Source organism: Berghia stephanieae, chromosome 6 (genome assembly GCF_034508935.2).
Source record: "Berghia stephanieae isolate SIO BIC M18660-M18661 chromosome 6, UCSD_Bste_1.3, whole genome shotgun sequence".
In the NCBI taxonomy this organism is placed as follows: domain Eukaryota; kingdom Metazoa; phylum Mollusca; class Gastropoda; order Nudibranchia; family Aeolidiidae; genus Berghia; species Berghia stephanieae.
This window is the reverse complement of record NC_088365.1, coordinates 30,543,289-30,571,050: the sequence shown is the minus strand read 5'-3', so window position 1 is coordinate 30,571,050 and position 27,762 is coordinate 30,543,289. Positions and strand designations below refer to the sequence as shown.

The window sequence follows — 27,762 nt, the reverse complement described above, 5'->3', positions numbered from 1 at the left end:
AATTATTCCAATTTACTTTGTAGTCCTTGAGAAATGGTGGGCGAAATGGCTGGGCAGATAGGGCATTGCACTAACAACTTTGGTTCGAATTATGCTTTGGCATCTCATTACTTTTTCATTAAAAAACAAAAACCAAACCAACTTCGCCCTACTTCTCATTTTGGCGCGCTGCCCTGTGGCAACGCCTGTGTTATCTCGGCCTTTTCTTGAGATTCGAGAATAAAGGGAATTTTGCTTTAAAAATGTCTTTATTTTTAATCTATTTGTGACCTATCGTCTCAAAACTGTATTTTGTCTGGGTAAGCTAGGAGGTCCTAGGAATTGACTTTGTAGCCACCGGCATCAAAATCCGGGTCAATGTCTATTCGTTATTATGGAGAACCAATACAATTTCTTATATTGAAAACAACTCGTAGTTCGTATAATGTATTACCATTTTGATTCTAAATTCACTTTTTGGTGCCCGCTGCATCCCGACACAATAGGGAAAGGTGGGGTTAGTTGAGCACCCGGGTAAGTTGATCACCGCCTATCCACTTTAAAGTTTGGTTATTCATGGAATTACTGCCATTTTGAGATTTGTTATAGACATGATGCTTTTTTCTATTTATAGTATCATTGCATCTCATTTTCTGTTTTCAATAAAAGCGAAAAAGTCACTTTTATAAACCTCAAAGTGAAATCCTAATCTTCGTCAAATAAATTTGTCATTTTTCTTTCCTAATTTATCTTAGACTGATATAAACGCCTTTTAAATAATCAATAACCAATAATTTGTGCAATCAAATATAATAGAAAGTGCTTATAATAATGGTTTTTCTGAAATTAAACTTTTTTTGGCATAGATCAGGCTTGGAGTAAGTGGATAATTTTGATTTGGGGTAAGTTGAACACCTGAAAATCTAACCCCATGAAAATTGTAGTTGTATATTTAGTCAAAATGTATCATTTGTCGTAACTCTTCATTCAATAGAGATTAATAAACAGATGTGTAATGAGAAGATGCCTCAATTTTTAAGCAAGAAATTAATAGGTAACACGCCATGGGATATAAATCAGTCATCCTTTTTCTCTATTCAGAAATGCAAATTTTGAGAGAAAAACAACTCGTGACCTTCACTTGACGTCCTTAGGAGTGCTGCCAAACAGGTTCTTGAAAACAACAAAAGCAAAACAGTAGCTACAAAGGATTTTATTGAAATCCCGTGCACGGAAACCAAACCTCATTAGATTCTGAGTTGGATGCTGACGATGACGCATCTGATGTTTTTACAGACGACAATATAGCGGGACCTGATTGTGAAGTTATGGAAGAAGATTTTCTTGTGGTGAAACAAGGGAGGGAAGTCACGTGTACTCAACTTTATTGCACGTGTTGATTTGATCAACGACAAGGACGATGGATACGAAACCAAATTATCTTTCCACGCAACCTAAGTATATTGGACATTAATTAATCCACTGTGAAAATTGAGTTTCAAAGTTTTCTGTTTTTAATTTCACAACAATATTTTAGTATTGGCTAATCAACAGTGGAAGTTCGTTGTAGAATCATGCGTTTTTTACTCCAATTTTTAAAGCTAAACGATTGATATTGTAAAGAAATGGCAAATATAAGATTATTTTGTATGAAGATGTTTTAAATACATCCGTTTTTCTTGATACAAGCTAAAGTCTGATAAGTGCTCAACTTGCCCCACCTTCCACTACGTTTTGAGACGGTGTATCACATTTATAGTTCTCGTAAAGAACAACAATCATATTAAAGAGAATAGAAGCGTTCAAAGGAGGGGGGGGGGGGGGTTGTTGAAAAGAGAAAAAGTATGAGATTTAATGAAGGGTGGAGGTATATGAGTATTAAGAGCACTCATATTATGTTTTCGTTTTTTTTTTTTTTTTTTTTTTTTTTTGGACATGCTTTTAATTTTATTTGTTTTTATTTCCTTTTTGAAGGAGGAATACTTGTAGTGGCGTTTCTTTACCCCATGGAATTTTTGCCCATAAAATGGCGTACGATATTGGGCGTGTTACCGATGTGGTCAATTGGCGTTAGTATGTTGGCGTTGTTGGCTTATCTATTGGATGACTGGGCATATCTTCACATTGCACTGGGCGTATTTGGTCTTTTCCTTGCTACTGGATACTTGTAAGTCCTCTGTACATTATTGCAACAAGTACTTGAGCAAGAGCTGTCATTTGAACGGGGTTATAGAAATTATTATTATTATTATTATTATTATTATTATTATTATTATTATATTATTATTATTATTATTATATTATTTATTATTATTATTATTATTATTATTATTATTATTATCATTATTATTATTATTATTCTTTTTCTTCTTCTTTTTCTTCTTCTTCTTCTTCTTCTTCTTCTTCTTCTTCTTCTTTTTCTTCTCTTCTTCTTCTTTTCTTCTTCTTCTTCTTCTTCTTCTTCTTCTTTTTTTTCTCTTCTTATTATTATTATCATTAATAATTAATATAATATAATAATAATAATAATAATAATAATAATAATAATAATAATAATAATAATAATATAATAATAATAATAATAATATTATATCATCATCTACATCATCATCATCATCATCATCATCATCTACACTCTTATTATTGTAATAATTCTAATGTCCTATACAAGGTTTCATTCATTCTTTCAAATAGGCCAGTTAATAGTAGACTTGATAAGCCTGCATCTTATCCACTGGTTTGAAGCAAATTAATGTTACATCTTTTTACCCTACAAATTCCAGGATAAAAGGCTTCATCACCATAAGCAGTTGGTTGTTAATTCTATTATTTCTTCTTCTTTATTTGGGTGTAACATCCTCCGGATTGTTTTAATTGGAGATTAATTATTTTTTAAAGTTAATTTGATAGAATATGCATGCATTGTAATTTTTAGAATATAAATGTAGTGAAAATGCTACAACTCGATTTTAAAGAATGCATTATCTTTTACAAGGGGTCTTGATAGCTAATTTATTAGCGCATTCGATTCACACGCAAAAGGAGCGCGATGGATCCCTAGTGAAGTCGACAATATTTTCCTGACCCCTCTGTCCACAAAGCAGTGATTGGGTAGCTGAATAATGTGAATATTAGTTTATAATTTATTTGTTTTGCAATATTTTCAATTTTCAATTTATAGTGATAAATTTAACTATTTTACAGTATGGAAATTATTCATATATAAAACGAGGCTCAGGTTGTGAAACAGCTCCTTATTTATAAATACATCATATTTCCATTATCTATTTATCTTACTTTGTGAATTATACAAAATAATACAAAAAACTTCCTTTTTGGGAAACAATAAATTATTATTATTATTATTATTATTATTATTATTATTATTATTATTATTATTATTATTATTATTATTATTATTATTATTAATATTATTATTATTATTATTATTATTATTATTATTATTATTATTATTATTATTGTTATTATTATTATTATTATTATTTTATTATTATTATTATTATTATTATTATTATTATTATTATTATTATTATTATTATTATTATCATTATTATTAACAAAAGGGACACAGCTTGGGTAGCTTGGTCATTTTTGTCTGTTAGATCGGACTGAATGTATTTTGCGATTGGCTATTGACCTTTCCAAAGGGTAGCAAGCAATTGCTCTTGTACGATTCACGCTATCGAAACGGATAAAGTCCGGCTCAATGACCATAATGGCTATGAAAGACTGACTTTTTTTTTTCCAGCTTCGTTCCCGAAAGCGTGCGATGGTTGGCACTTCGAGGTCGCTATGAGGAAGCCTGGAAGATCTTTGAGAGCATGGCTAAGATGAACTCCAAGATCCCACCGAAGCAGACACGGGCTGTATTAGAGGTAGAACTATAGATGGAACGGAATTGACGTCACTCAGCTCTTTGTTATTGTTTTTAGCCAGCCCTTTTATGAGTAGTTCTCACTAACTCAGACGTTTAAGATTACACATAGTCTTGTGTGGTGGTACATTATATCCGACTGGAGGATGTTATGAGTTTTTAATTAAACGCATAACATCAATATCAATCAAACTATAAACATTTTAGGTTAGACAGTTTTTTGTGCTGTTGTTGTGATTATTTTACTTACACGCATAACATATGTTAAGAGAAACAAAGCAAAAACGACAAACATTCAAAGAAGTGACAATATGACAGTTTTTGGGACACATTCAGGGTCATTTCAATCGATTGCGTTTGAACTTGTGGTATAGATAGTTTGCGCTTGGCTAAGAAGCTCACAACATTGCCACCCGGAAATATAACGAACCAAAATATAAAACTGTGTGCAACCTTAAACGTATATAGACTGATTAACGCAGTTTAGTGAGGATTACTCATAAACTCGGATGGCAAAAAATCAATAACAAAGACCAGAGTGGCGTCATCTTTGTTCTATCTATTAATTTCACTCCTTTCAAGACATCGGTCGATGTGCCGGATCTCTGACGATACCTTTCCACATATTTAAAAACAAAGAAAAAAAATAAGCATAATTTAACAGAATAAAAATGAATGAACTGAAGACAACGTATTATTACAAATTTATGATTTCTAGGCGTATATTTTTCTCCTGAGTTTCACTTTAAATGCTTTATCGTCGATGTAAGTCCAATTTTCTTTAATCTAGATGCTCATGTAATTCGGCTGTCATAATCATGAGATTTTCCTCAAAAAGGTTGGTTGAAGAATCGAAACTGTTATGGGAAAAATTGAACTATAACCAACAAAGACAATCTACATAAAGTTGTACATACCGATTAATTTTATTAATTGTGTAATTTGTTGTACATATTGTATTAATTCTAGTCAAAGGTTGAAATTAACGCAACAAGTTCGATCAAAAGTGAACGTTTGAATCATGAATTGGTTTGGACTTACGTATCAAGTCGCTAATTTTTTCTGGATTGACCAGATTCCGGAAATTGAATTTCAATAGCAATTTGTTAGACTTATTCAATTTGAGAAATAAGTAGCTATGTTCGTTCTTCTCTGTATGATGCATTGATTCAAGTTCCCAAGCTCAAAATAGTGACGAACCAAAACAAACGCTGGAAGAACACACGTCGCGACTGCTACTCAGATACCCGGACAGCCCCTTAATAATTATTGGCTATTTCAACCACAATCTCCGGACTCAATCAATTTGTCACTTGCAAGAATCTTCATAACAACACACTTGACCTGTGTCACTGTAACATAAAAGAAGCCTACACATCAATCTGTAAGCAACCGATTTCCAACTCCGACCACAACACAATACACATGATACCAACATATGTGTCTAAATTTTTAAAAAGGAAAACCAATCATTAAACATTAAAACGGTCACAAGAACCAATAGACTGTCTCAATGATTGCTTTGAATGTACGATGTGGGATACGTTAATGCCATTAGACGGAACGATTGATGAATAGACTGACGTAGTGACAAGCTATATAACATTCTGTGTTGAGTCATGTGTTAAAAAGAAAGAAATTAGAATTTTCCCCAACAAAGCATGGGTTTGAAATATGCCCTAAATAAAAAGAAGATCGCATAAATGGGCGGTGACAGAACACAAACACACTCCAAAGAGAAAGAACTAAAATCGTCATTAAACAAGAAAAGGAAGCGTACAAACGAAAAATGGAACAAAATTTAAAATTAGGAAATTCCATGAAAGCGTGGGAAATGATTCGTGAAATGGGAGGGGCAGAAACAAAGAAAACACGACTCCCATCTGGTAATGCAAACATAGATGTTGACGAACTCAACACCTTTTACTGCCACTTCCACACGTGTCTACCAACAATCGACACGGAATTAACTTCATCAACTTCAAAAATCAACAGAAAGCCACCACCAGAACTAGAAGAAACAGTTGAGGCGGATTTATTTAAACGTTGTAAGGAACGGAAAGCACCCGGTCCAGACAACATACACGGTCTCATATTGAAATACTTCCACAACCAACTGGCGGTGCCTTTCACACAAATATTCTAACGTTCCATCGATGAACAGTCCGTACCAGTGCTATAGAAAACGTCCGTGATAGTGCCAGTACCGAAGAAGAGCTGCCCGGTGGCGTTCAACGACTACCGACCGGTTGCCCTGACATCAATTGTGATGAAATGCTTGGAAAAAATAATAGAATGCGAGCTTCTTCAGACAGTATACGACTCAAAAATACTAGATAAACACCAATTCGCATACCAGCATTCACTCAGCGTGGGAGATGCGTTACTGACCGTAATAAACGGAGTGGGGAAATATCTCGACAAGAAGTCTTCAAATCTGGCGAGGATTCTATATGTAGACTTCTCATCAGCTTTTAACGCGATGAACACTGCCATGCTGTTGACCAAACTACGTGCCATAGATATACCAGACTACTTGATTGGTTGGTTTAAGAGTTTTTTAACACAGAGATCACAGTGGGTAAAGATGAATATTGTTGAGCTTCATTTGAAAACTGCCAGGTAATTAAATATGCTGACGACACTGCAATACTAGGTCTCATAACAGATAAAGAATCTGAAACCAAATATTTTAATCGAGTTAATAAATTTGTTGACTGGTGCTAGCACAATTTTCTTGAAATTAATACCTCAAAAACTAAAGCACAAATTTTTACCAACAACAGAAAATACGAACATTTTAAACCTGTTAAAAAAGGAAATGTTGATGTAGAAATTGTAGATGATTTTAAATACTTGGGCATAACGCTTAGTCACAATTTGAATTTGAAACATTATATTGACACTATGCTGTAAAAAAAATAACAAAAAGAATGTATATTCTGAGAAAATTAAGATCCTTTGATGTCAGGAAAAGACTATGTTGCAAATTTACAACTCCTTCATTATGAGCGTTATTACATGTGGCATTACAGTGTGGCATGGTGGATGTGGGGTAAGAGAAAAGTCAAAGATAAATAAACTTATCAAAGAATCGAGTAAAATAATAAATTCCGCTCTGGATGGTGTTGAACATCTGCATCAAAAACATCTCATTAAAAAAGCTGTTTCTATCATTAATAAACAAAAACAATGTGCTTCATCAAGAATTTAAAATTCTCCCATCAGGTAGAAGGTATGGTCTCGCACACTGCAGAATCAACAAATACAAACAGACTTTCGTTCCTTCTGCAATTAAACCAGTAAATGCTTCATACGTCTGCAAAGGTCTTAACAATGTATTACAATAGAGGAGGGAATGGATAGAGGAAGAGAGAGAGAGAGAGAGAGAGAGAGAGAGAGAGAGAGAGGGAGAGAGAGATAATGATAAATGTATACGATAGAGGGTAGTACAGAGATATATATATTATATATATATATAATATAAGAGAGGGAGAGAGGAAGAAGAATGAGAGAGAGAGTGAGATGAGAGAGAAGCGTGGAGCTTATGATTTTTGTAGTTCTGTGGGGTGTGTAATATTAAATAGTGTTGGCACCAATAATATTAAATGTAAATTTGATGTAATCTATTATATGACTTTACTTAACCTTGCATATATATATATATATATATATATATATATATATTATATAATATATATCACTTCTTTAAATAAATGTGAAAGAGCAGGATGACAGGAGCTCCGTGCGTGCGTGTATGTATGTGTGTGTGTGTGTGTGTGTGTGTGTGTGTGTGTGTGTGTGTCCGTGTCCCTGTTTGTTTTTGTGTGTGTAAGAGAGAGAGGGAGAGAGAGAGAAAGAAAGAGAGAGAGAGAGAGAGAGAGAGAGAGAGAGAGAGAGAGAGAGAGAGAGAGAGAGAGAGAGAGAGTGAACAAGGGGAAATTGTTCATTGGTGTGTTTATGCGTGGCCTCCTTCGTAAAGTTATGGCCTGATACTGACCAAAATATGACGTCAAAATGCCAGTCTTTTGCCACAAAAGAAAACAAATCGTGAGTTGTATTCAATAGTTCAACCAATGAAATAACTTGTTTCCATGAGCTCTACTAGGCTAACGACAACTGACTAGGCGGTGCAAAAACCAAATAATGACGTCAAACTGCCAGTCCTTTTGGATTTCAGTAAAAGGCTATAGATAGTATGCAGATGACGTCACTCAGGCCTTTGTTATTGTTTTTGCCATCGCGTTTGTGAGTTGTTCTCACTAAACTGTATTAACCAGACTATACAAGTTCATGGTTACACAGAGTTTGTGTGTTGGTCCGTTATACTTCGGATGGCAATGTTATGAACTCCTTGGCCAAGCGCATTCTATCTATAACATAACGATGGCTACGGTTTTTTGCATGCGTGTGTGTGTGTGTGTGTGTGTGTGTGTGTGTGTGTGTGTGTGTGTTACATGTACTCATGTTATTATTACATAAGAGAGTATGATTAGGACTCAAATATATTTGGGAGTATAGATAGTATGCAGATGACGTCACTCAGGCCTTTGTTATTGTTTTTGCCATCCGCGTTTGTGAGTTGTTCTCACTAAACTGTATTAACCAGACTATAAAAATTCACGGTTACACAGAGGTTGTGTGTGTTGGTCCGTTATATTCCGGATGGCAATGTTGTGAACTCCTTGGCCAAGGCATTCTATCTATATAGTAATAGTATTAATATGTGTAGCTTAGTTTCCATATGAGAGAAACAAAATTGAAGTAACTCGGCTCCTTGGGTTTTATGAATGGTTCAAACCATAGATAACACAGCGGTAGTAGTCTGTGGTTCTCACTGAATTCTAGCGGTCGGACTTTTGGCGTTCGGGATTGCATGTGGTTTTGTGTATTGGTGCGTTGTGTCCTGCTGGCGGGTGTTTTGATCATTTTGGACAAACTCACAGCATCGATAGTTATTCCTCACATACAGAGTAGATAAAAAGGAAGAGCGATAGGGAGAGAGAGAAAGAGAGAGAGAGAGAGAGAGAGAGAGAGAGAGAGAGAGAGAGAGAGAGAGAGAGAGAGAAGAGAGAAGAGAGAGAGAGGGAGGGAGGGAGGAGAAAGAGAGAGAGGAGAGAAGAGAGAGAGAGAGAGAGAGAGAGAGAGAGAGAGAGAGAGAAGAGAGAGAGAGAGAGAGAGAGAGAGGAGGAGGGGGGGGGGGGGGGGGGGGGGAAGGACAAGATTCTTACCCTTAGAAAGGAATGAGGGAGGAAATTTGATGTGCAAATCTCATTATCTCACTTAATGTAACTTTGCTATAACAAAATTGCATGTTGTGTATATAATATGAAGATATTACTATTTCTGATATAAGGGTGAAAGAACAGAGAGAGAGAGAGAGAGAGAGAGAGAGAGAGAGAGAGAGAGAGAGAGAGATAGATAGATAGATAGATGTTACAGGAAATAATATAATATGGAGTATGATGAAGATGGTGATGGTGTTATATGGGAATTTTGAAAGTGAATGATTGTAACGAAAATATTAGGAAAGTTGTTGTGATGATGAAGATGGTGATGATGATGATGATGATGATGATGATGATGATGACGATGATGATGTTGTTGTTGTTGATGGCGTTTTTTTCCCGATGACTACGACGTTACTAGTGTGCATCTGTGTAAGTGTGATTATGTCAATATTGCATTTTTATAAATGTGTAACCAAATGACAAATTGCCACTTTTTTTTTAGGACATTAAAGATTTATTATTAGCAATAGGACTCAAAGTCAATTATTTTCATTAACTGGCTCACCAAAACTACACTCTATCTCCAGCAAATATACAAAGAAGATCAAGAAATCAGTGCAAAGGCGAAAGAGTATACATACAGGGACTTGTTTAAAGGGAGAAAACAGATCTTAATTTCACTGATTTACTGTTACTCATGGTAAGTGTCATAGCATCTATTCTCAATACTTTAGATTTTATACGTCAATTTCAAATGCAGACCAGTTCTGCTTACTCAGAAAAAAAAAACAAAAAAAAAAATTAAAATATTTTTGGCAGACAATGATCGTTCAAACATGATCAATTAAAAGACCTCTTCACCCAACGCTCTCAAACCCGGGACTTCATTGGAGACTCAGGTTTGAGAGCATTTGACAGATGAGGGCCATTCTTGTCGATTGATATTTGAAAGCCAGTTTTCTGGCCAAAATTTGAAAAACTTGATTTTTCAGAGTACAGAATACCACAGTGATCTTAATGTAGCTTTGTTTCAGGTTCATGATGTCTTGTGTGTAGAGCCCATGTACGGTTAAGCGCTACATAAGTGCTTGTAATTGTTATTCTAATTATCAAGCCCGAATTGCCAAACTCTGAAAAACGTTTTTCATATTTTGGCCAGAAAACTCGTCCCTCAAAGTACATATCGATTGATTAAAATGACCCTGATCTTGTTAAAAACTCTCCACTTGGAACTTCCGTATAGTCCCAGGTTTGCTATTCGGATAGTCTCATGTTAACCAATCGATAATAAAATTTAAAGCACGAATTTTCTGGCCAAACTTAGGAAAACTTGATTTTTCAGAGTACAGAATACCACAGTGAACTTAATGTGGTTTTGTTTCAGGTTCATGATGTCTTGTGTTTTTTATGGAATTTCATTTGGAGTTTCGGCACTATCAGGAAACTTGTATTTGAACATCTTTTTACTTAATACCGTGCCGATTCCACTCACAACTGCCACTTTCTATTTAACCAACAGGTAAGGTGCTATTCTAAATTATTCGTTTTTTTTTCTTTGTAAGTTTTTTAAAGAAAACATTTACTCTATTTTACTTGATTTAGGGTCTCTATAGCTCTATTGAGCTCTATCTTCACAAGCAAAGAGTCTGGTATTAGTCCCAGGTGTTGTAAATATGTTTATGCCCCCCCCCCCCACCTCTGTCCAGCCAGCAGTGATCAGTTTGGGGGTTCTGTTAGATCTGGAGAAAAGAACTCTGCGTAGACTAGCGCCCTTTACAAAAGATAACAAGCAATTATTACCGTAACAGCAGTACGAATTCTGCGCACGTCATTCGGAATAATGAATGCCGGTGCCAAGTTGAATCGTGCAGTAAAGAAGCTGATTGACGGAATAAAAACGTGACGGTCTACATTGACGACATTCTCGTACACAATGAAACATTTGATGACGACATGAGGACTGTCAACGAGCTATTGGACTGTATGGAGAAAGTGAATCTGACTCGACCTTCAAAATGTCTGATGGCAACAACTAAGTTAGACTTCATAGGTCATAGTTTAAAAAGAGGTACAATAGGATTATGTGAAGATAATGTTATTTTTAAGAGGAAAAGTATTTGATTCTAATTATAATTAATATATTATTGTTACATTATTAATACATTTAAATACATGTTAAACTGTATTGCATTATGTAAGCAATCCCTTAGTTGGGGGGGGGGGGGGGGGTGTGTAATATGTATTGTAATGTATTACAGTTGATTGGCTATGTATGAATGTAGTTGTTCGGCTATGTGTAATTATGTTAGATTCTTTATATGTGTCACGCATGTTTTGCATGTGAGTATGAATATTGACTGCGCTTAGGAACATTGTAAGACTATGGCTTTGTTTTAGTTAGTTATTAAAAGAACTCCGTCCGTTGTTGAACAACGCCACTACCACATTATCTCATTCGTCTGAAGTGTTTCATCCATCCTGTTTTGTTGATAAAGGGGAAACCCGAAACATCCATTTTTATCTGTTTTCGTATATTACATTGAAGCTTACATTCAATTTCATATTGTTATTTATATCTTCGAGCTTCGAGCCGCAACATTTTCATTACAATTCAATTGTAATCATGAGGCTCATCCGGACACCCCGTTTTGAAACAATTGGTCACCGTTATTATAAATTGAGTTTATTGTGACTACAATGTTTTCAAGACTATTTCATTGAATTAAAAAAAATATTATTAAATTGGCAAGACTATTATGTTTATGTATGTTCTTGGTCTCTCAGATTTGGACGCAAATTGACATGTGTAGCCTTGTTGATTTTAGGAGTTATACCATCCTGTGGGTGTTTGATAGTATATTTCGTTGGTGAGTATCTACGAATTAAACTAGTAAAATAATGCGCACCTTTATAATACGGCGTCTCTCCATTATTTCAATGTCACGCATTGCGATCAACACTGATTTATATTTGTTTTCACGGCTATGTAAAACAAATAATATTATTTCATAAAAAAAAAAAAAAAAATCCTGTAGGCGTTCTTTCTGTGCTAGCACTCTTATGATATACATTGATGCCTACAGTCAGGTACTTACTCGATACAATACAATGCAATACCTAAAAAGAGCTAAATTAGGCCAATAGTATGGCTTTTGGTGTCCTATCACAGTGATAAAAAACCGCATAAGTAAGACATAAAGTACAGAATATCAATTATAAAACAAACATAATTACTCATCGAATTCAATTCTAACTCTCTCCTTACCAGCCATTTTCTGGATTTCCCCAAAACTTCACACTCAACGAACACAAAAATATATTTTTTATCAGTAAAGTTCTTGCGATACATAATTTCTTTTGCAAATCAAGCTCTACAACATACTGTTCATTTTCCTTAAATTTTATGATAAACAAAAGTAATTTGAATAAGAAAAAAGTTGGTTGTATCGTAACAAATGTGACGATTTTCCTATAGTTGGTAAGGAGAGGGTTAAGGTGATCTAATTCCTTATCAACACAGTTCTTAAAAACGTTGAGATTTCTTGCAGTTCTTGAAGAGGCGTGGAGAGAGTTACAAATATCTACGGTCCTGAAAATTAAAGAGTGGGCACGTATTGAGGTCTAATACTGGTCTTTGAAGATTTTGAAGACCCCACCTCTTGATGACGTCAAAACCGCATATTTGAAGAACTCCCTGGAACTCAAGTTGTCAATCTTGTTTACGATCTTGTAAATTTGATCTAGATCACCTCTAAGTCTTCTGTACTTTAAAGAAGAAAGTGAAAGGCGTTCCAATCTTTCCTTATAAGAGTAGGGTAATGTGTGTAAACGACTTTACCCATAGGAACAAATCCCAGTCCAGAGTTTTATTGAGACTTATTCCACTGAGCACCATCCTAGTCTGTGCTGAGCACCTACGCTACATCAAGTTCAGGAGTCGGAGCCGGTTTTCGTACTGTTAAACGGACTGTATCAATTGATTGCCACAATATTGCAAACTACTAATTTTTTGTTATGCTGGGTAAGCAGAGCTGTTAGATGCCGTCCCCAGAGGAAAAACAAACAAACAAACAAACACATAAACAAACAAAAGACAAAACAAACAAAACAAAACAAAAACAAAATATAAACAAACCCCCAAAAACCCAAACAAAACAAATACTCGATATATTCTGGGAGGAAACGAGTCACTTAGATTTTGAGTCCAATGTTGTACCAAATAATTAAAGTATGGGGATAAGTTGAGTAAAAGGGGAGTGAAATGGGCGGGGGTATAAGACATTGCATGTCCACCCTGGGGATTCGAGTTAGAGGTCCATAATGTCGGCATTTCGTTTTTTTAACTTAGCCCATATTATAGCTGACGCTGCCGGTAATAGTGTAGTTTGAGTTTCGATTCCAATCGAGGCATGCTGGATGGCTGGGACATTTTTTTTCTTGTATTTTTCATTACTGCTATGTCTGGCACTGTTTCAAACTTTTTTCAGATCTTTGTCTTACACAGCAGTGCCCGATCCCTAATTTGTCACTTTGAAATATTATTTTTTAAGTGCCATCTGATTCTAGAGGTATGTGGATTACAGTGTTGAGTATGTCTGCCACGATGGGCGTTGGACCGGCTTGGGGTGTGATAATGACCTGGTGTACAGAGACATTTCCAACAGTTATCAGGTGAGATTTCTCTTCCTTCATTGTTGGTTCGAGATGGCTGAGTGAATAAAGCATTGCACATCCACCCGGAAAACCAACATTCGAGTCCTATTTTTGTTATTTTCCTTTTCCTTGAGCAAGAAAAAAATTCGCTTATATTACTCATTTTGCAGCGCTGTACTGCAGCAGACGCCCATCTCCTTATTCTCTCGAGATAGACTGCAAAGCTTTCAAAATTTTTAGCATTTCTGTTACAATGCCATCTTCACCCTCAGCCTTGCCATCTTTCATATTTTTCAATGCATTTTCTATCTCACATGCGAGTATTGGAGGACCGTCAGTGTTGCTTGGCAAAGGTATTTGGGGCCTGTCATCATCAAATAACTCGCCAATGTATTGACACCATCTTTCCTTTATATCCTCTTTCTCAAATAATATTTTACCATTCTTGTCTTTAATACAGTTATTGTGGTTAGTGGTGCGTTTTTTGCCCGAAATTTGTCTTATTTCCTCGTGGTCTGCTTTTCCATCTAGGCCAAATATTTCGATCATCCTGCATTTGTGTTTAAGCTCGCATTTGTGTTGGATTTTCTTATTCAGCGCTTCATACTCTGGTTTGTTCTTCATTTGTTTACGTTCTGACATGAGATCCAAAATTTCTGGTGTCATCCATTGCTTTCTTGTTCTTTTCTCCTTCTTTGGAATATCCTTATTACCGAATTTTATGCTGTCTTTGAAAATGTTCCATTTTATATCAATTTCTTCAATTTGATTTGCTTGTGAGAATTGCTCTTGTGATTCAATAAGTAGTTCATCATATCTGTTCGAAACAGAGACATTATATTTCTCCTGCAATTCTGATGATCATTTTAGACGATCGTTACATTGTAACAGAAATGCTAAAAATTTTAAAAGAATTCTCAATTGTGAAACTAACGGATCTCTCTAATAGTATTTACAATACAGGCTATATTCCAGACGAACTTGCCAAATCGGTTTACATCACGCTACCGAAAAAACCAAAGGCGACAACTTGCAGTGATTTCCGCACAATAAGCCTGATGCCCCATGTAACTAAATTATTATTGAAGATCATCCTAGAAAGAATCAGGACTACCATCGATAATGAAGTTGGCGATGTACAGTTTAGCTTTAGAAAAAATAATGGGACAAGAGAAGCAATTTTCTGTTTAAATAATATCACACAAAAATACCTTGATCTTCAAAAAGAAATCTATGCATGTTTTATCGATTACGCAAAAGCATTTGATAGGGTACAGCATGGAGAATTAATGACATGTCTGGAAAAAGCAGGCATTGATGGCAAAAATATACGGCTAATCACAAATCTATATTGGCATCAAAAAGCAGCCATCAGGATTCAGGGTGATCTGTCACCTTTCACGCCAATTAAAAGAGGAGTTCGTCAAGGATGTATCCTCTCCCCATATCTCTTTAACCTGTACACAGAGTTTATCTTCCGTAAAACCGAGCACATTCCAGGTATTGTTATTGGAGGTAGGAGGATAAATAATCTGAGATATGCAAATGATACAGTATTGTTGGCATCGAACGAGACAAATCTACAGATCCTTGCAAATCAAGTAAACCTGAACAGTGCAGCAAATGGTCTAGAGATGAATGTTCAAAAGACGAAGGTAATGGTCATGTCACAGAAGCCTGAAAAAATCGCAAAAGTCCAAATTAATAATCAAAACATCGAACAAGTAGATTCTTTTAAATATCTTGGACAGACAATGACCAACAACGGAAAGAATGAGCTGGAAGTGAAAAACAGGATTGCTATAGCTAAGTCGAGGTTCAGCCAACTGAATAACATTTTATAGTGCTGGGATTACCCGCCCAAATCATTACCCGGGTAATACCCGGGTAGTGGTCTGATTACCCGGGTACCCGCGGGTACCCGTGGCAGGAGTGACTTTTGTCCCCAAAAAAATTTTTTGTAGGGGGGGGGGGTCTTTTTTATTTTTTAATTTTTTAATTATTTTATTATTTGTTACAACAAATGAAGCGAAACTGAAGTAAGAAACAAAGATAATTAACTACAATGAAAAAAATAATAGATAATAAATAAAATAAAAATACCTGAGATTCCTTTAAAAGATAAGAACTAATATAATATAGTCTTACCCTATTGATTCCAAAATTGAATCAAATGTGTGCTAACAAATAAAACAAAAAATCAATGTAATTGACCAATAAAGTAGGAAAATCTTTTGAAAAAATGTCATGTAAATGTAAATATGTAAATAAAATTGTATTATTTCCAATTTTTGTTCAAAAATATTAAAACCGCCAAAAATTATCACTCTCAGTTCGGTTTCCATTTGTTGTAGCGGGTACCCGTTACCCGCCCCTTTTACCCGAGTACCCGGTTTAACTTTATTACCCGCGGGTACTCGCGGGTACCCGGGTACCCGCCCAGCCCTAACATTTTAACTTCGCAACAAACGCAGATGAAAACGAGAATAAGAATACTCAAATGTTATGTCCACTTAGCACTTCTCTACGGCTCAGAATCATGGACCTTGAACAAACAAATAGAGAAAATAATTGAGGCCTTTGAATTGTGGACTTTCCGTCGCCTTGGAAAAATCAGTTGGAAAGAAAGGAAAACAAATCAAGAAGTCTGTGACATCCTTGATATCAGACCGACCCTAATGAAAGTAATAAAAACAAGAAAACTAAGGTATTTTGGACACCTAAGACGCCATCAAACTGTCAACAAGGACATTCTTGAGGGTAGAGTTGAGGGGAAAAGAGGAAGAGGCGGGCCAGCAAGAACTTGGATAGATGATGTGAGGACATGGACAGGACTGTCGGCAGCCGAATGCAGTCAGCAAGCCGTCAACAGGGAAGATTGGCGTGTCATTTCAAGTCGACCTCAACCCATGAGATGACACTGGAAGAAGAAGACTGCAAAGCAAAGAGTACCCAAAGGGGATTTACTTCCTTTTCTTCTTTTTCGTTTAATCTGACTTATTCAGTGTCAATGTCGATGTACATATCCATAAGATAAAGGACTTTCATGATAGTCTGCAATGTATTTATATAAAGGTCTGAGTATTGCTCAGAAGCTTGATACGAGGAGGTAGCTTTTTCATAAAGGGAAGTATTTGGGATAATGAGTTAAGATGGCTGTCAAAAGTCGATGGAGAATGTCAACAAGTTTGACAGTCTTGATTGAATTTTACTTGACAGGATTCGATATGAACCCAATGGGTTTTAAAAATGAGGATTCGAAGTTTTCTTCATCTTGTTCTTCTTCTTCTTCTGCAAACAATATATGGGACAACAGTAAGACAACAATTATTAATCAAACCAGAGACGCATCACAGCTCTCTTGATAAAAACATGTAGCTTTAAAGATATAAATAGCTGTATATTATAAGAAGTTATGATTTGAAAGATAGTGTCTTGCAGGCTAAGGATTAATATTACTAGAAACCTACTAACTATACAAATAGTATCCAAAAATTCAGATTAATAATAGATGTACCTACCATCGCGTCAACATGATATTATGTGGGAATAAACTAGATGAATAAACGTTTTTGGAGTCAAAATAACAATAATTAATTAGTTAAAAGTTGAGTTTAATAAAGAAACTTATCACACTATTCTCCTCAAAAGCTTTTATTCTAACTTCATTTTTACGAGTTAAGCTTAATTGATTGATTGAATTTTAAGCATCAGGTTCAAATAATACCGTTTTGAGACGATTGGTAACGTTTAATACAGCTGGTTCTATTTCTACAGGAGTCTTGGATATGGAATGGTTAACGCAGCAGCTCGAGTAGGGGGTATTGCGGCACCTTTTCTTATAGATTTGGTAAGTAGCCAACTCGCCAATGTAAAACTAAAGAGAGCGGTTTTCAGTTTAGTATTGATAAAGCCTATGAAAAGTAATGACTTCCGTTATGCATTCCTCTCGAACTGAATCGAAATAGGTAAATTTTACTATATTATGTCCTAAAAGAGGTAATTGGGGCGAGTGAACAAGACATTACATCTACACCAGAACTGACGTAAACGGAAAAAACCCCCAAAAAACAACACATTAATATTTTTTTGGCCAAAACATTTGCCCTTAACACATTGATTGATTAAAATCATCGTCTTGTCAAAAATTCTCAATCCTGGGACTTTTTAGATGTCCGTCCTTTGGATTAACTCTCGTCTCGTACAGTAAAAAACCTTTCAAACTGAAAGTTTTTGACTAGATAAGGGTCATTTTAATCGATGGATATTTGAAGAACAAGTTTTTTGTTGGCCAAAAGTTTAAAAACATGTATTTCTTCCAGAGTACAACACAGAATCCTGTTGCTAGCTCGTTTTTTTTCCTTGAGAAAAAGAAAACAAAACAAACAAAAACAAACAAACAAACAAACAGATCTTAGCTCATATTTTTTACATTGCAACGCTACACTGAGGCAAACGCCCATTTCACCCGAGTCTTTTTTCGTGATTACCAAGATCAATTAGGGGGGATTTTATTTTATTCTATGTGTATTGTAACAGACAACTTCTGTAGGTACAACATCCATTGGCATTATTGAAATTGTCAGCGATTAACGTTATGATATAAATAAATATATGTTAAGCAAAATGCACATAGATAACAAAATCTCTTTTATTTTGGTTCATGCCATAGAAATTTTTTGTATTGAATTTCTCTCCAGGACAACGCGCCATTTAGATCATACGCCATTATTACATCCATGCTGATTGTGGGCATAATACTGTTGATATTCGTCCCTGATACCAAAGGAAAGTTATTGCCGGATAGAATCGATACCATAACTTCATCATCCACCAAAAAGGCCGGTGTCATTGAGATGGAAACGATTAACGGCAAGAACAAGAGCTCAGTCGACGACATAACGAAAAAAGGCCATCAGAATAACAACCTAAATGTGTCAACAATATATGGCGATGACTCAAATAAATCACGTCCCAATGATGAGGGAGAGGACGTGGACGACGACCATTCAAATCCAGTAACTGTGTATCGATTATAATTTTATCTATGTTGAATAATGATGGTGTATAAAATATGAAATATTTTAGACACGTTTAAATGGTTTTCGTTTTCGGAACAACAGAAGAGAGAGAGAGAGAGAGAGAGAGAGAGAGAGAGAGAGAGAGAGAGAGAGAGAGAGAGAGAGAGAGAGAGAGAGAGTATAATTTGCCCATGTGTGCCTTTTCAATAATTTTATTTCTATTTCACCTAAAATGATACAAAGCAAAAAATAAAAGATTTCGGAAAATACATCGATAAAAATGTTTGAGTGAATAACTGCTTTACCAACTTAAACGCAAAAGATCTTTTTCATTCTGGCCTGACTTAAAATATTGACCAATTAAGGTGTCCCTCAACTTCCCAAATATACATAAACATCTGGCCTCTTAAAGTGTCAGGTTTAAGAGGATTTTTAAATGTTTAGATAAGATAAGGTATTATATAATTTATTGATCCTGAATGGAAATTATCATAATGTTACACGTCATTCATCGTTAAATTAGCACAGATTGATACACTGCCATGAACTATGTTGAAAATACGAAGCCACTATAAACGAAATGTACATCAAAAATAATAAAAATATTCGTAAAATATACAGCAGTTACAAGCAATGCTATAAAAATCGGACATGAAAGTAGAATAGAGTTGTAATAATGGATTTGTAATGCAAATAGAATTTTAAAACTAGAATGGGAAGGATTGCACATAGCCAATACAGGTTGATAAAAAAGTAAAAAGAAAATCATGGTATTTGAATGCACAAATAAATAATAAAAAATGTAGATATAGCACCATGTAAAAATGCACAAATAAATATATTTTAGAGCAAATTATAGCATCTTTCAAGTTTCATGTAATACAAATCATCCTAAAGTTTCGTACTGCTGATGGTAAAAATGAATAAAAATATCTTTGTCTTTTGGTTTTCATGTGTATTAGTCTGGTACTCCTGTGGCTTATTTTTATTTCGTTGTACAGAGGGTGGGACTAGTCTCTTTGAATTTTGTTAATCTGAACATTAGCAATATCTTTGTGAAAATCTTCAAAATTGTCCCATCCATCATTTCCTAACATGCGATCAGCAGGTTTTATTATTCATTTTATTTTTATTACTTCAGATTTTTTTACAATTTCAACCCCAAGCAACTACACAGAAACAAAATAGACCTACCATGCAATATTTATAAAACAAAGATAAAATTGCTTTGTCAACATTTATGGAGGGCAGTCTCCTCATCATGAAAAATCTTGTTTTCCTCTTATTAAGTACTTTGCATGAATGAGTTGTCCAGTCTAATCTTTCATTGACAATTTTTCCGAGGTATGTATACTCCTCTACCCTCTCTACCTTTTCGTTTTTAATAATTATATTTTCATGTATGGTACCATCTTTCCTAAAATCAAATATCATTCCTTATGTTTTCTTTAAATTAAGTTCTAGATAGTTATTATCACACTATTCAACAAATCTTTCAAAATCTCTATAATAATTCAATACATCATCTCCGGTTCTTACCAAGGCCTGAATGGTGGTATCGTCGGCATACTTTAAAATATTAACATTACTTGTGCCGCTTATGCAGTAATTTGTGTATATAATGAAAAGTGTGGGAGCAAGAGCAGTTCCTTGGGGTGCTCCAATGTTGGTGATACGGGTAGAAGATTCAACTTTGTTGTTCTCATCATCCATGAGGGAAACGAATTGTGGTCGGTCTGTCAAGAATTCTAGTACTCAGAGTGCAATCGAGGGACTCACCTCCTTAGACAGTTTAGGGATTAGTAGTTGAGACTGGATGATGTTGAATGCACTCGAAAAGTCTACGAATAAGGTTCTGGCATATCCCTTTGGAGTGTCTAAGCGTTTGTAGGTGTGATGAGAAAACACTAATATAGTGTCGTCCACTCCACGCCCTGATTTGTAAACAAACTGGTTTTTGTCAAGATGTTGTTGTGTACTTTGTTGTAGAAATCTTTGATGGATAATCCTTTCTAGGCATTTCATCGGGATGGATTTCAGTGCTACAGTAAGAAAATCATTCATTTCTATGGCTTTTTGATGTTTTGGGACGGGAATTATTTTTGAAGTTTTCCAAATTTTTGGAATATGCCCGTGACTTAGGGACTCAATATTTTCTTTCCATATTTGTTTCCTCTCTCGGATGGCTTTATTTAATTTTCTTGGAACTTTTTTCCTTACCTCTTGATCACCAGTCTTGAATGCGTATTTTTTCTCATTTAACAACTATTTAATCGCTCTTGTCAGCCAAGGTTTGTTATTTCCGAATGATTTTATTGTTTTTCTTTTCACAATGTTTTGTTCCCAAAAGGTTATGTAGTTAGTTACAATATCACAAACGTCATTGAGGTCATTTGCTGATTGAATAAAAAATATTCCAGTTGGTGGATTCGAAGCACTCCCTTAGTGCATTCGCTGCATTGCAGTCCCATATCTGAATTTCTTTTTGAACGACTGGGACTGAGATATTAATTTTGTTTTGTAATTAGGTATCATAGGAACCATATTGTATGCACCAAGAGTTGACGAGAAGAATATCCTTTTTGAATGTTTGAATAAAAAAGATCGATTGCGCGTTCGTTTATAGTGGCACAAGTGGTGTGTTGTTGTAGGGGAAATGAGTTGTCAAGAGGAGGTTGATTGAAGTCCCCTGTCACCAGGACTAATGCTATCGGGTGGTGATGTTAGTCGCGACCTGCAATTCTTCATTTTGTTGTTTATATATCTCACATTGCCACTCACTTACACAGGCAGCACAGGTTTACACGTTCTTCTTTTCATGAGGGCTTCAACGCCCCCTTTCCGCGATGTTGCACATCGCTCTTGTGTATTTCTATAAATGTTTAGGATAATATTGATTTTTGAAATAAAAATTTTCTGGCTAAAACGAATAAAAATGATTTGTCGATGTACGGCTGAGTGGAGGCCGTTGTCTAAAATCTTTAACTTTCGGGGTCAAAAGACGACGTATTGATTGGGACGACACGGATTACGAATTGATTGGATTATGCTCAAGAGTTGTCACATTTCTATGCAGGGGCGAGAGAAAAGTTTTACATTATAAAAACAACCAAACATTGTAACTTCAAATAACAGAAAGATGCAGGTACAGAATCTAACACTTCTAATGAATATTTAGACATCACAATAGCATTTGAAGCCACAGAAATACAAAACGGACCTGAAACAATACAAAAATTAAACAAAAGATAACCAAAATACAAAAACGAAACAAAGAAAAAAGGACAACAAACAACCAAAAACAATCAAAGCAAAGAAACCAAACTAATATCATTTTGTTCCAGAGAGGAAAAATAGGTGTATTGCTAGATTGACTGATAAAAACATCTGTAAAACGCCAAGCATTGTGTTATAATTTATATATTCAAAAAAAAAGGTTAAGTCTATCATAAATAAATACAAGAGATGGTAATATGCACATGTTTGTATGAAATATAATCCTTATATTGTTACCTATTGCTTAAAAGTTGATACTTTGACTAAATAACAAAAGTTGTTTTCCCCTATCATTAAATTAATGAATTATTCTTGAAATACAGATAGTCCCTTTTACTCATTTGATTTAATAAACGAGTTGTTTACAAACAATCTTACTGATTTATCAATCTCGGATAAAAGTTTATTATTAAAGCTTGCATTTTTTTTTATTACCTTGGTATTGATCTTACAAAAGTTATGTGTTGTCAGTGTTTGTTGTTTGGGTTTGGGAGAGGGACGCAAAGAACTGAGGCTAAGAATAAACGTTGAGGCATTCAAAATGTGGTGCTTGCGAAGAATACTACCATTAAACAAACCAAGATGACTTAAAACATTGAAACAAACTTATAAGGAAAGAATGTTGCTCAGCGTTATAATAGAGGAACAACTGAGTTTCTTCGAACGCGTCGTGCCAAAGGGATATAACGAGTTTGTAGCGGTGAGGGGCAAAATCCAAGGTAAACGGTCTAGGGGAAGACGATGAAGAACGTTGCAGACACAACTGAAGGACTTTGCAGGGAAGCCATCTGGTGAATTGACAGAATCAGCGAGATAAGAGCTATAACTCATGAAGCCGCCGAAGCCTGGTACAGACTTGAAGAAGAAGAATATTTTAAAGTTCAGATACGTAGTTCTTTTCGACGATTCCCTCGTCTTTATCGTGTCATTATTTATGTCCTAGTTTTGATTTGACAGCATGGAAAACATTCCTGATGTTGTGACATCTGGTCTTGCAGCAGCCCCTCCCTCTTATTTCAATTTTGTCACACCACAAAGTCAACGTACTATTACTGATCTGGCTAATCGACTATACACGCCATGATAAATAACGGGATGAACAATCAATTTTACTTACACTGTTGATAATCTATTGCAGCGAAATGGATAATTCTGTACGTTGTCAAAGGAGATATCATCTTAACAACGCCACTACCACATTATCTCATTCATCTGTAATGTTTCATTCATCATGTTTTTTTTGATAAAAGGAAAACCCGAAACGTCCATTTTATCTGTTTTCGTATATAAAATTGAAGCTTAAATTCAACTTCACATTGTTATTTACTTGGTCTTCCTCCGGTTAATCTTTTATGAATTATCAGTAAAATATTTGACACTGATTTCGTGAGCAGAGGATTAATTGGTTCTATCTCCATTTTTGGATGAATTTAAGATATCACACGCATTACAATGGCTTCATCTGATAAAACTTTTATCCATGTCGGGTCATCAGCCCAAATTTTATGCACAAAAGACTGGCTGAAGTTTTCATACGGTTATTAACAAAACATAAACTTTAAATCGATTTTTCTCAATTTGATGACATCTAAAGATAGAACCAGTTTATCCTCAGCTCACGATTCGTTGTGCGGCTATGTGGTCTTGTGGTATGACATTCGCTTTCGGATCGGAAGGTCCAGGGTTCGAATCTCGCCCTCGGCGCATAGTTGAATCATTGAAGAAGGCTCTTTACTCACATTCTCTCACCGTACTCGGGTGTAAAATGAGTACCTGGCCGTTAACAGCGTTGTCTGTGTCCAAAAAATTGTAAAATCGCCTAACAGGCGTCATGTCCCGTCCTACATGTTAAATGATGCTGTTGACCAGGGACCCCTTGTAAAGCGCTTTGAGCACATTTAGTGGCCATTGCGCTATATAAAGCTCAATTTTTAAAGCTCAATTTTTGTTGTAATAAATCATGGAATTTGCTCACAAGATATGAGCAAAGTCTCCTAATTTCATAAATATATACAACGGGAATTTTCACATCTTTATAAGCAATTTAAGAGGTTTCATGGTTACTACAATGCGAAATTGACTTATAAATGATCAGAGAGGTCATGCAATGCAGAAGACACTGGACTACCGTCACCACTAAAATAATTAAAGCAAAAGTTTCATAAGGATCGGTGTTTAAAAAAACAAACCCAAAGCAATAAAACATTAACATACTAAAATTCCATAAAAATTGTATAAAAATTCAGGCCTTTTGTTGTTGACCTGATATAAGCCTAATAGGGGTAAAACCTAGGTGCACACATTTGCAGGTCTGATAACCGAACGCAATTATGGGCTTGATTCGACATTGTTGTAATGGACAATATTTTGAGTTGGATTAAGAGCATTTCCATTAAAACACCTAGCCCATAATAATTTGTGTTATTAGACTTGCAAATAAGTACACGTCGTGTAAAACACCATTTCAAAACGGTATTATGCCGGATAACGTGGTTGAAAAGAAAAAGAAGTAATTTTAATGTACCTAAATGTGAACAGAAATGTGAGGTTTTGATGTTTGTCACTCTAGTAAAAAACTATAGCCTATTGTCTACATAAAAAAATTATCCAAATGCTATTTTTATTTTTCTTACAAAATCAATTTTAATGCATCTGAATAATCCCGAGGTTTGAGGTGTTAAGTCACATATATTAAAATGTCATCTTAAGTGACTCTTAAGACTCTAACCGTTGCGTTTCATTATCAACCAATAGATGAGGATGATCCAAAATATTATGACAAAAGAGACTGTTTTAGAAATTGCAAGTTTTTTTCATTTTTTTTTTCATGTTACGGGTCAATCTAAATTATTAATGTAACGAGTATTATGAAGCAGAAGTTTTCTTATCTAAATTAAAAAAAAAAGTATTTTAAGATAAGATTCGTAAGATTCTCTTTATTCGTCCCATAGGGGAAATTTGTCTCTACGGTCTATTCCAATGGAAGTCTGGAATAACCCAGGCGTCATCCGCAGTTCAGCACCGCACTTTGAGCTAGGGCGAGGTGACTTGCTCAAGGCCAACAGCTCAGCGGCGGGTGATCGAACTCGGTATCTTTCGGGTACGAAGCAAAGACAGTGCCGCTAAACGACGCTGAGCGCCTACGTCTATGATTAGCAGATTTATCCTTTATCTATTTTGATCAAAATGTGTTAAAATGTAAATAGTAAGTTATCTTCTTTAAATACTTCTAAGTCTTAAAGTCGATGAAGCCTAATTTTAGCCCAGTTTTAGTAGCGTAGGGTTAAACGATAGGTAATAATGGCTTGTTTTACTTTGTAAAGGGCCATTGTATAGTCTATTGTAAAGTGACTAACGCCAAATTTGACATGACAGACACTACCTTATCACTGCTGGCTAAAAAGAGGTATTTTTTTTAAAGCTGCAACCACGGAACGATACTTTTCCTTTGCCTATAATATTCAGGCAAGTTCTATTTCATCTTAGCGACAAGGACCCCATATGATAAACTACTTGATTTGACTTAAGACCTTTCGCCTCCAATTATCCGATCGGTACTGCCCCGACTGTCTCCACAGTTTACGGTCTTTGCAATGGATATTAAGGTAGGAAGTTACTGCTTAAATTGAAGTTCTTGGTTATTTTGGGAGCGTTTTAAGACCGTGTTAAACTAATTTTGTCAAGATTTGGCAAAAATTGTATTCATTGAGTTTTTAGCTGGTATATTTTAAAAATCTCCTCCGAGTGTATGCCCAAAAAGCGTAACATTGCCTATATGATTTTAATTGATTAGGGGTCTTTCATTGAACTTTCCGTTTAATGCTTTGTTCATCATAAAAGCAATGCTATAATTGGGGAGAGAAACATTCATTTTTGTAACTTTCTGAGAGAAAAATTACTGTTTCTTGATCAATTTGAATTGGCATTGAATGTATTTTTCGGCATCTGCCTTACCCGACATTCTAACAGAATGGGGTCGTGGGTCAAAATTTTAAATCATTTTGAATTTTACGATTAGTCAGCTAAAAAGGGTGGAGGTCAGCAATAAGCGCCCGATGTCAAGCGGCTACTACGGAACAGCTCATACGCTGTACTCTTGATACTTCCCGACCGTACCTACGTGTGACGTTTCCCTTCATAAGCCTTATGGATGATAGTCTGTTGGAAATATTAGTGAAGCTATAATCTTAAATAATAACAATAGCTATAGAAGATAATAAATCTTACTTAATGAGTCAATCTTAATGCTGTACACACCCATCAAGTTGTCGATAAAGCAAAGAAATGCAACCATTGGTCAGATGATTTATGATAGATTAACCCTTTATAAGCTGTGTTCAATTACACTATTAATCGATATCATGTGTTGTGCAGTTTTCAAACAACAATTGTGACAGCGATGCGACTCTGGCTTCACTTTTTGATAAAGCCTTTCTCACATCGCTCCAATGCTACTTTTCTCTTCCTGACAAAACCCAACAATAATCGCAGGGTACGTGAAGTTTGGAGAAATTATGATTTAAATAAATGTTCAGAATCGCAGTTAAAGGGTTATAATCATGGTTTTGACATCGTGTTTATATAAACCAGCGTAATCTTGTGGCTAATTTGTATTCAGTCTTGCAATATTAAATCATTTGGATACCAGATTCAAGAAGGTAGGTTTGAGATAAATGTCACGATTTAAAAACAAATGATATCGCTGTTATCTAAATGTCCGTGTCTGTTTCCAATTTTGTTACGCATGATAATAATAGAGACCTTCTACAACAGGACTAAAGTACCGAATAGCTTATTCCAACAGGAGACTCACAAGAAAAGTAGACATGACTTTCTTTTGGCATATTTATTCCATTCCATACTTTTCTTATGTTTACATAGAACTTTCTTGAAGAAAATAGCAGAAAAAGAGAAATGATATAAGTTTGCATTTGAACAAAATAGGAAAAGAATGTAATAGATAAATCTAATTCAAGATCACAGGAAAAACTGCTACTTCCAAATTACTGTGTTCATCTTTTTATGTCAGTTTTTCTGCGTTCCCAGCAAACTATTTTAAAATAATTAATTAGATATCAGTTTTGATTTTGAAAATCTGAACTCCAGTTGGTTTTAAAGATCACACTGATGTTATACTTATAGCTATTTACATATTATAGGTGTAAAGATAAGCACTTTACATATTTTTGAAAACTATATGAATTCAGTTTTTATTTCAGGGAAAGCGTTATGATTTCAAGGTACTGAGTGATAAAATGGATTGATGCAAAATTATGTCGGATAATATTCTGCCTGACAAAACACAATTTTTTTATTCCACTTTAGCCATATCTACCACTTTTACTTCAAACAACAATCGATTGAGAAGACTATCGACTTGTCAAAAAGTCTGAAACCTGAGACTGTAAAAATGTCTAGTTTGAAACATTTTGATGATTTGGGGTCATTTTCAAAGATTTATATTATATGAAGTAAACGTTCGCTGGTCAAAATGAAAGTAAAATGTGTTTCGGCAACATAGGACAGTAATGACATTTTTCCCACAGCAATCATTCTTTCATACACCATTACAGACTCATATTCTTTATTCTTTGTTTTATTATTATTTTTTTTAATACTAGTAAACTCAGTTTATCGTTCCTTATGATGAAAGCACCTAATAGGGTACAAATATTAGACCAACTCAATATAACTTTAAATGAACAAC

At 35.0% G+C, this 27,762-nt stretch overlaps 2 protein-coding genes across 7 annotated transcripts in view; both read left to right on the top strand.

Moving 5' to 3' along the window:
* LOC144974838 (organic cation transporter protein-like) overlaps positions 1 to 22,489 on the top strand; it is a 38,950-nt gene extending 16,461 nt beyond the window's left edge. For all 4 annotated transcript variants that reach the window (XM_078918177.1, XM_078918178.1, XM_078918176.1 and 1 more), the window contains 8 exons: positions 1,954 to 2,146; positions 3,749 to 3,875; positions 9,693 to 9,805; positions 10,490 to 10,624; positions 11,890 to 11,972; positions 13,656 to 13,776; positions 17,536 to 17,608; positions 18,459 to 22,489. In XM_078918177.1, the coding sequence (XP_078774303.1) occupies positions 1,954 to 2,146; positions 3,749 to 3,875; positions 9,693 to 9,805; positions 10,490 to 10,624; positions 11,890 to 11,972; positions 13,656 to 13,776; positions 17,536 to 17,608; positions 18,459 to 18,797 (1,184 nt within the window). In that variant the 3' untranslated portion in view covers positions 18,798 to 22,489. The remainder of the gene's footprint in view (positions 1 to 1,953; positions 2,147 to 3,748; positions 3,876 to 9,692; positions 9,806 to 10,489; positions 10,625 to 11,889; positions 11,973 to 13,655; positions 13,777 to 17,535; positions 17,609 to 18,458) is intronic.
* A 3,942-nt stretch (positions 22,490 to 26,431) lies between these two features.
* LOC144974837 (uncharacterized) overlaps positions 26,432 to 27,762 on the top strand; it is a 7,514-nt gene continuing 6,183 nt past the window's right edge. Inside the window, exon 1 of one of the 3 annotated variants that reach the window (XM_078918175.1) lies at positions 26,432 to 26,547. Coding sequence is in view for 1 of the 3 variants with exons in the window: in XM_078918173.1 (XP_078774299.1) it covers positions 26,800 to 26,875 (76 nt within the window). In the remaining 2 variants the exon portion in view is untranslated. Of the gene's footprint in view, positions 26,548 to 26,624; positions 26,714 to 26,793; positions 26,876 to 27,762 lie in introns of those variants that run through there. The other 2 variants (XM_078918174.1, XM_078918173.1) reach the window with 2 other exon arrangements.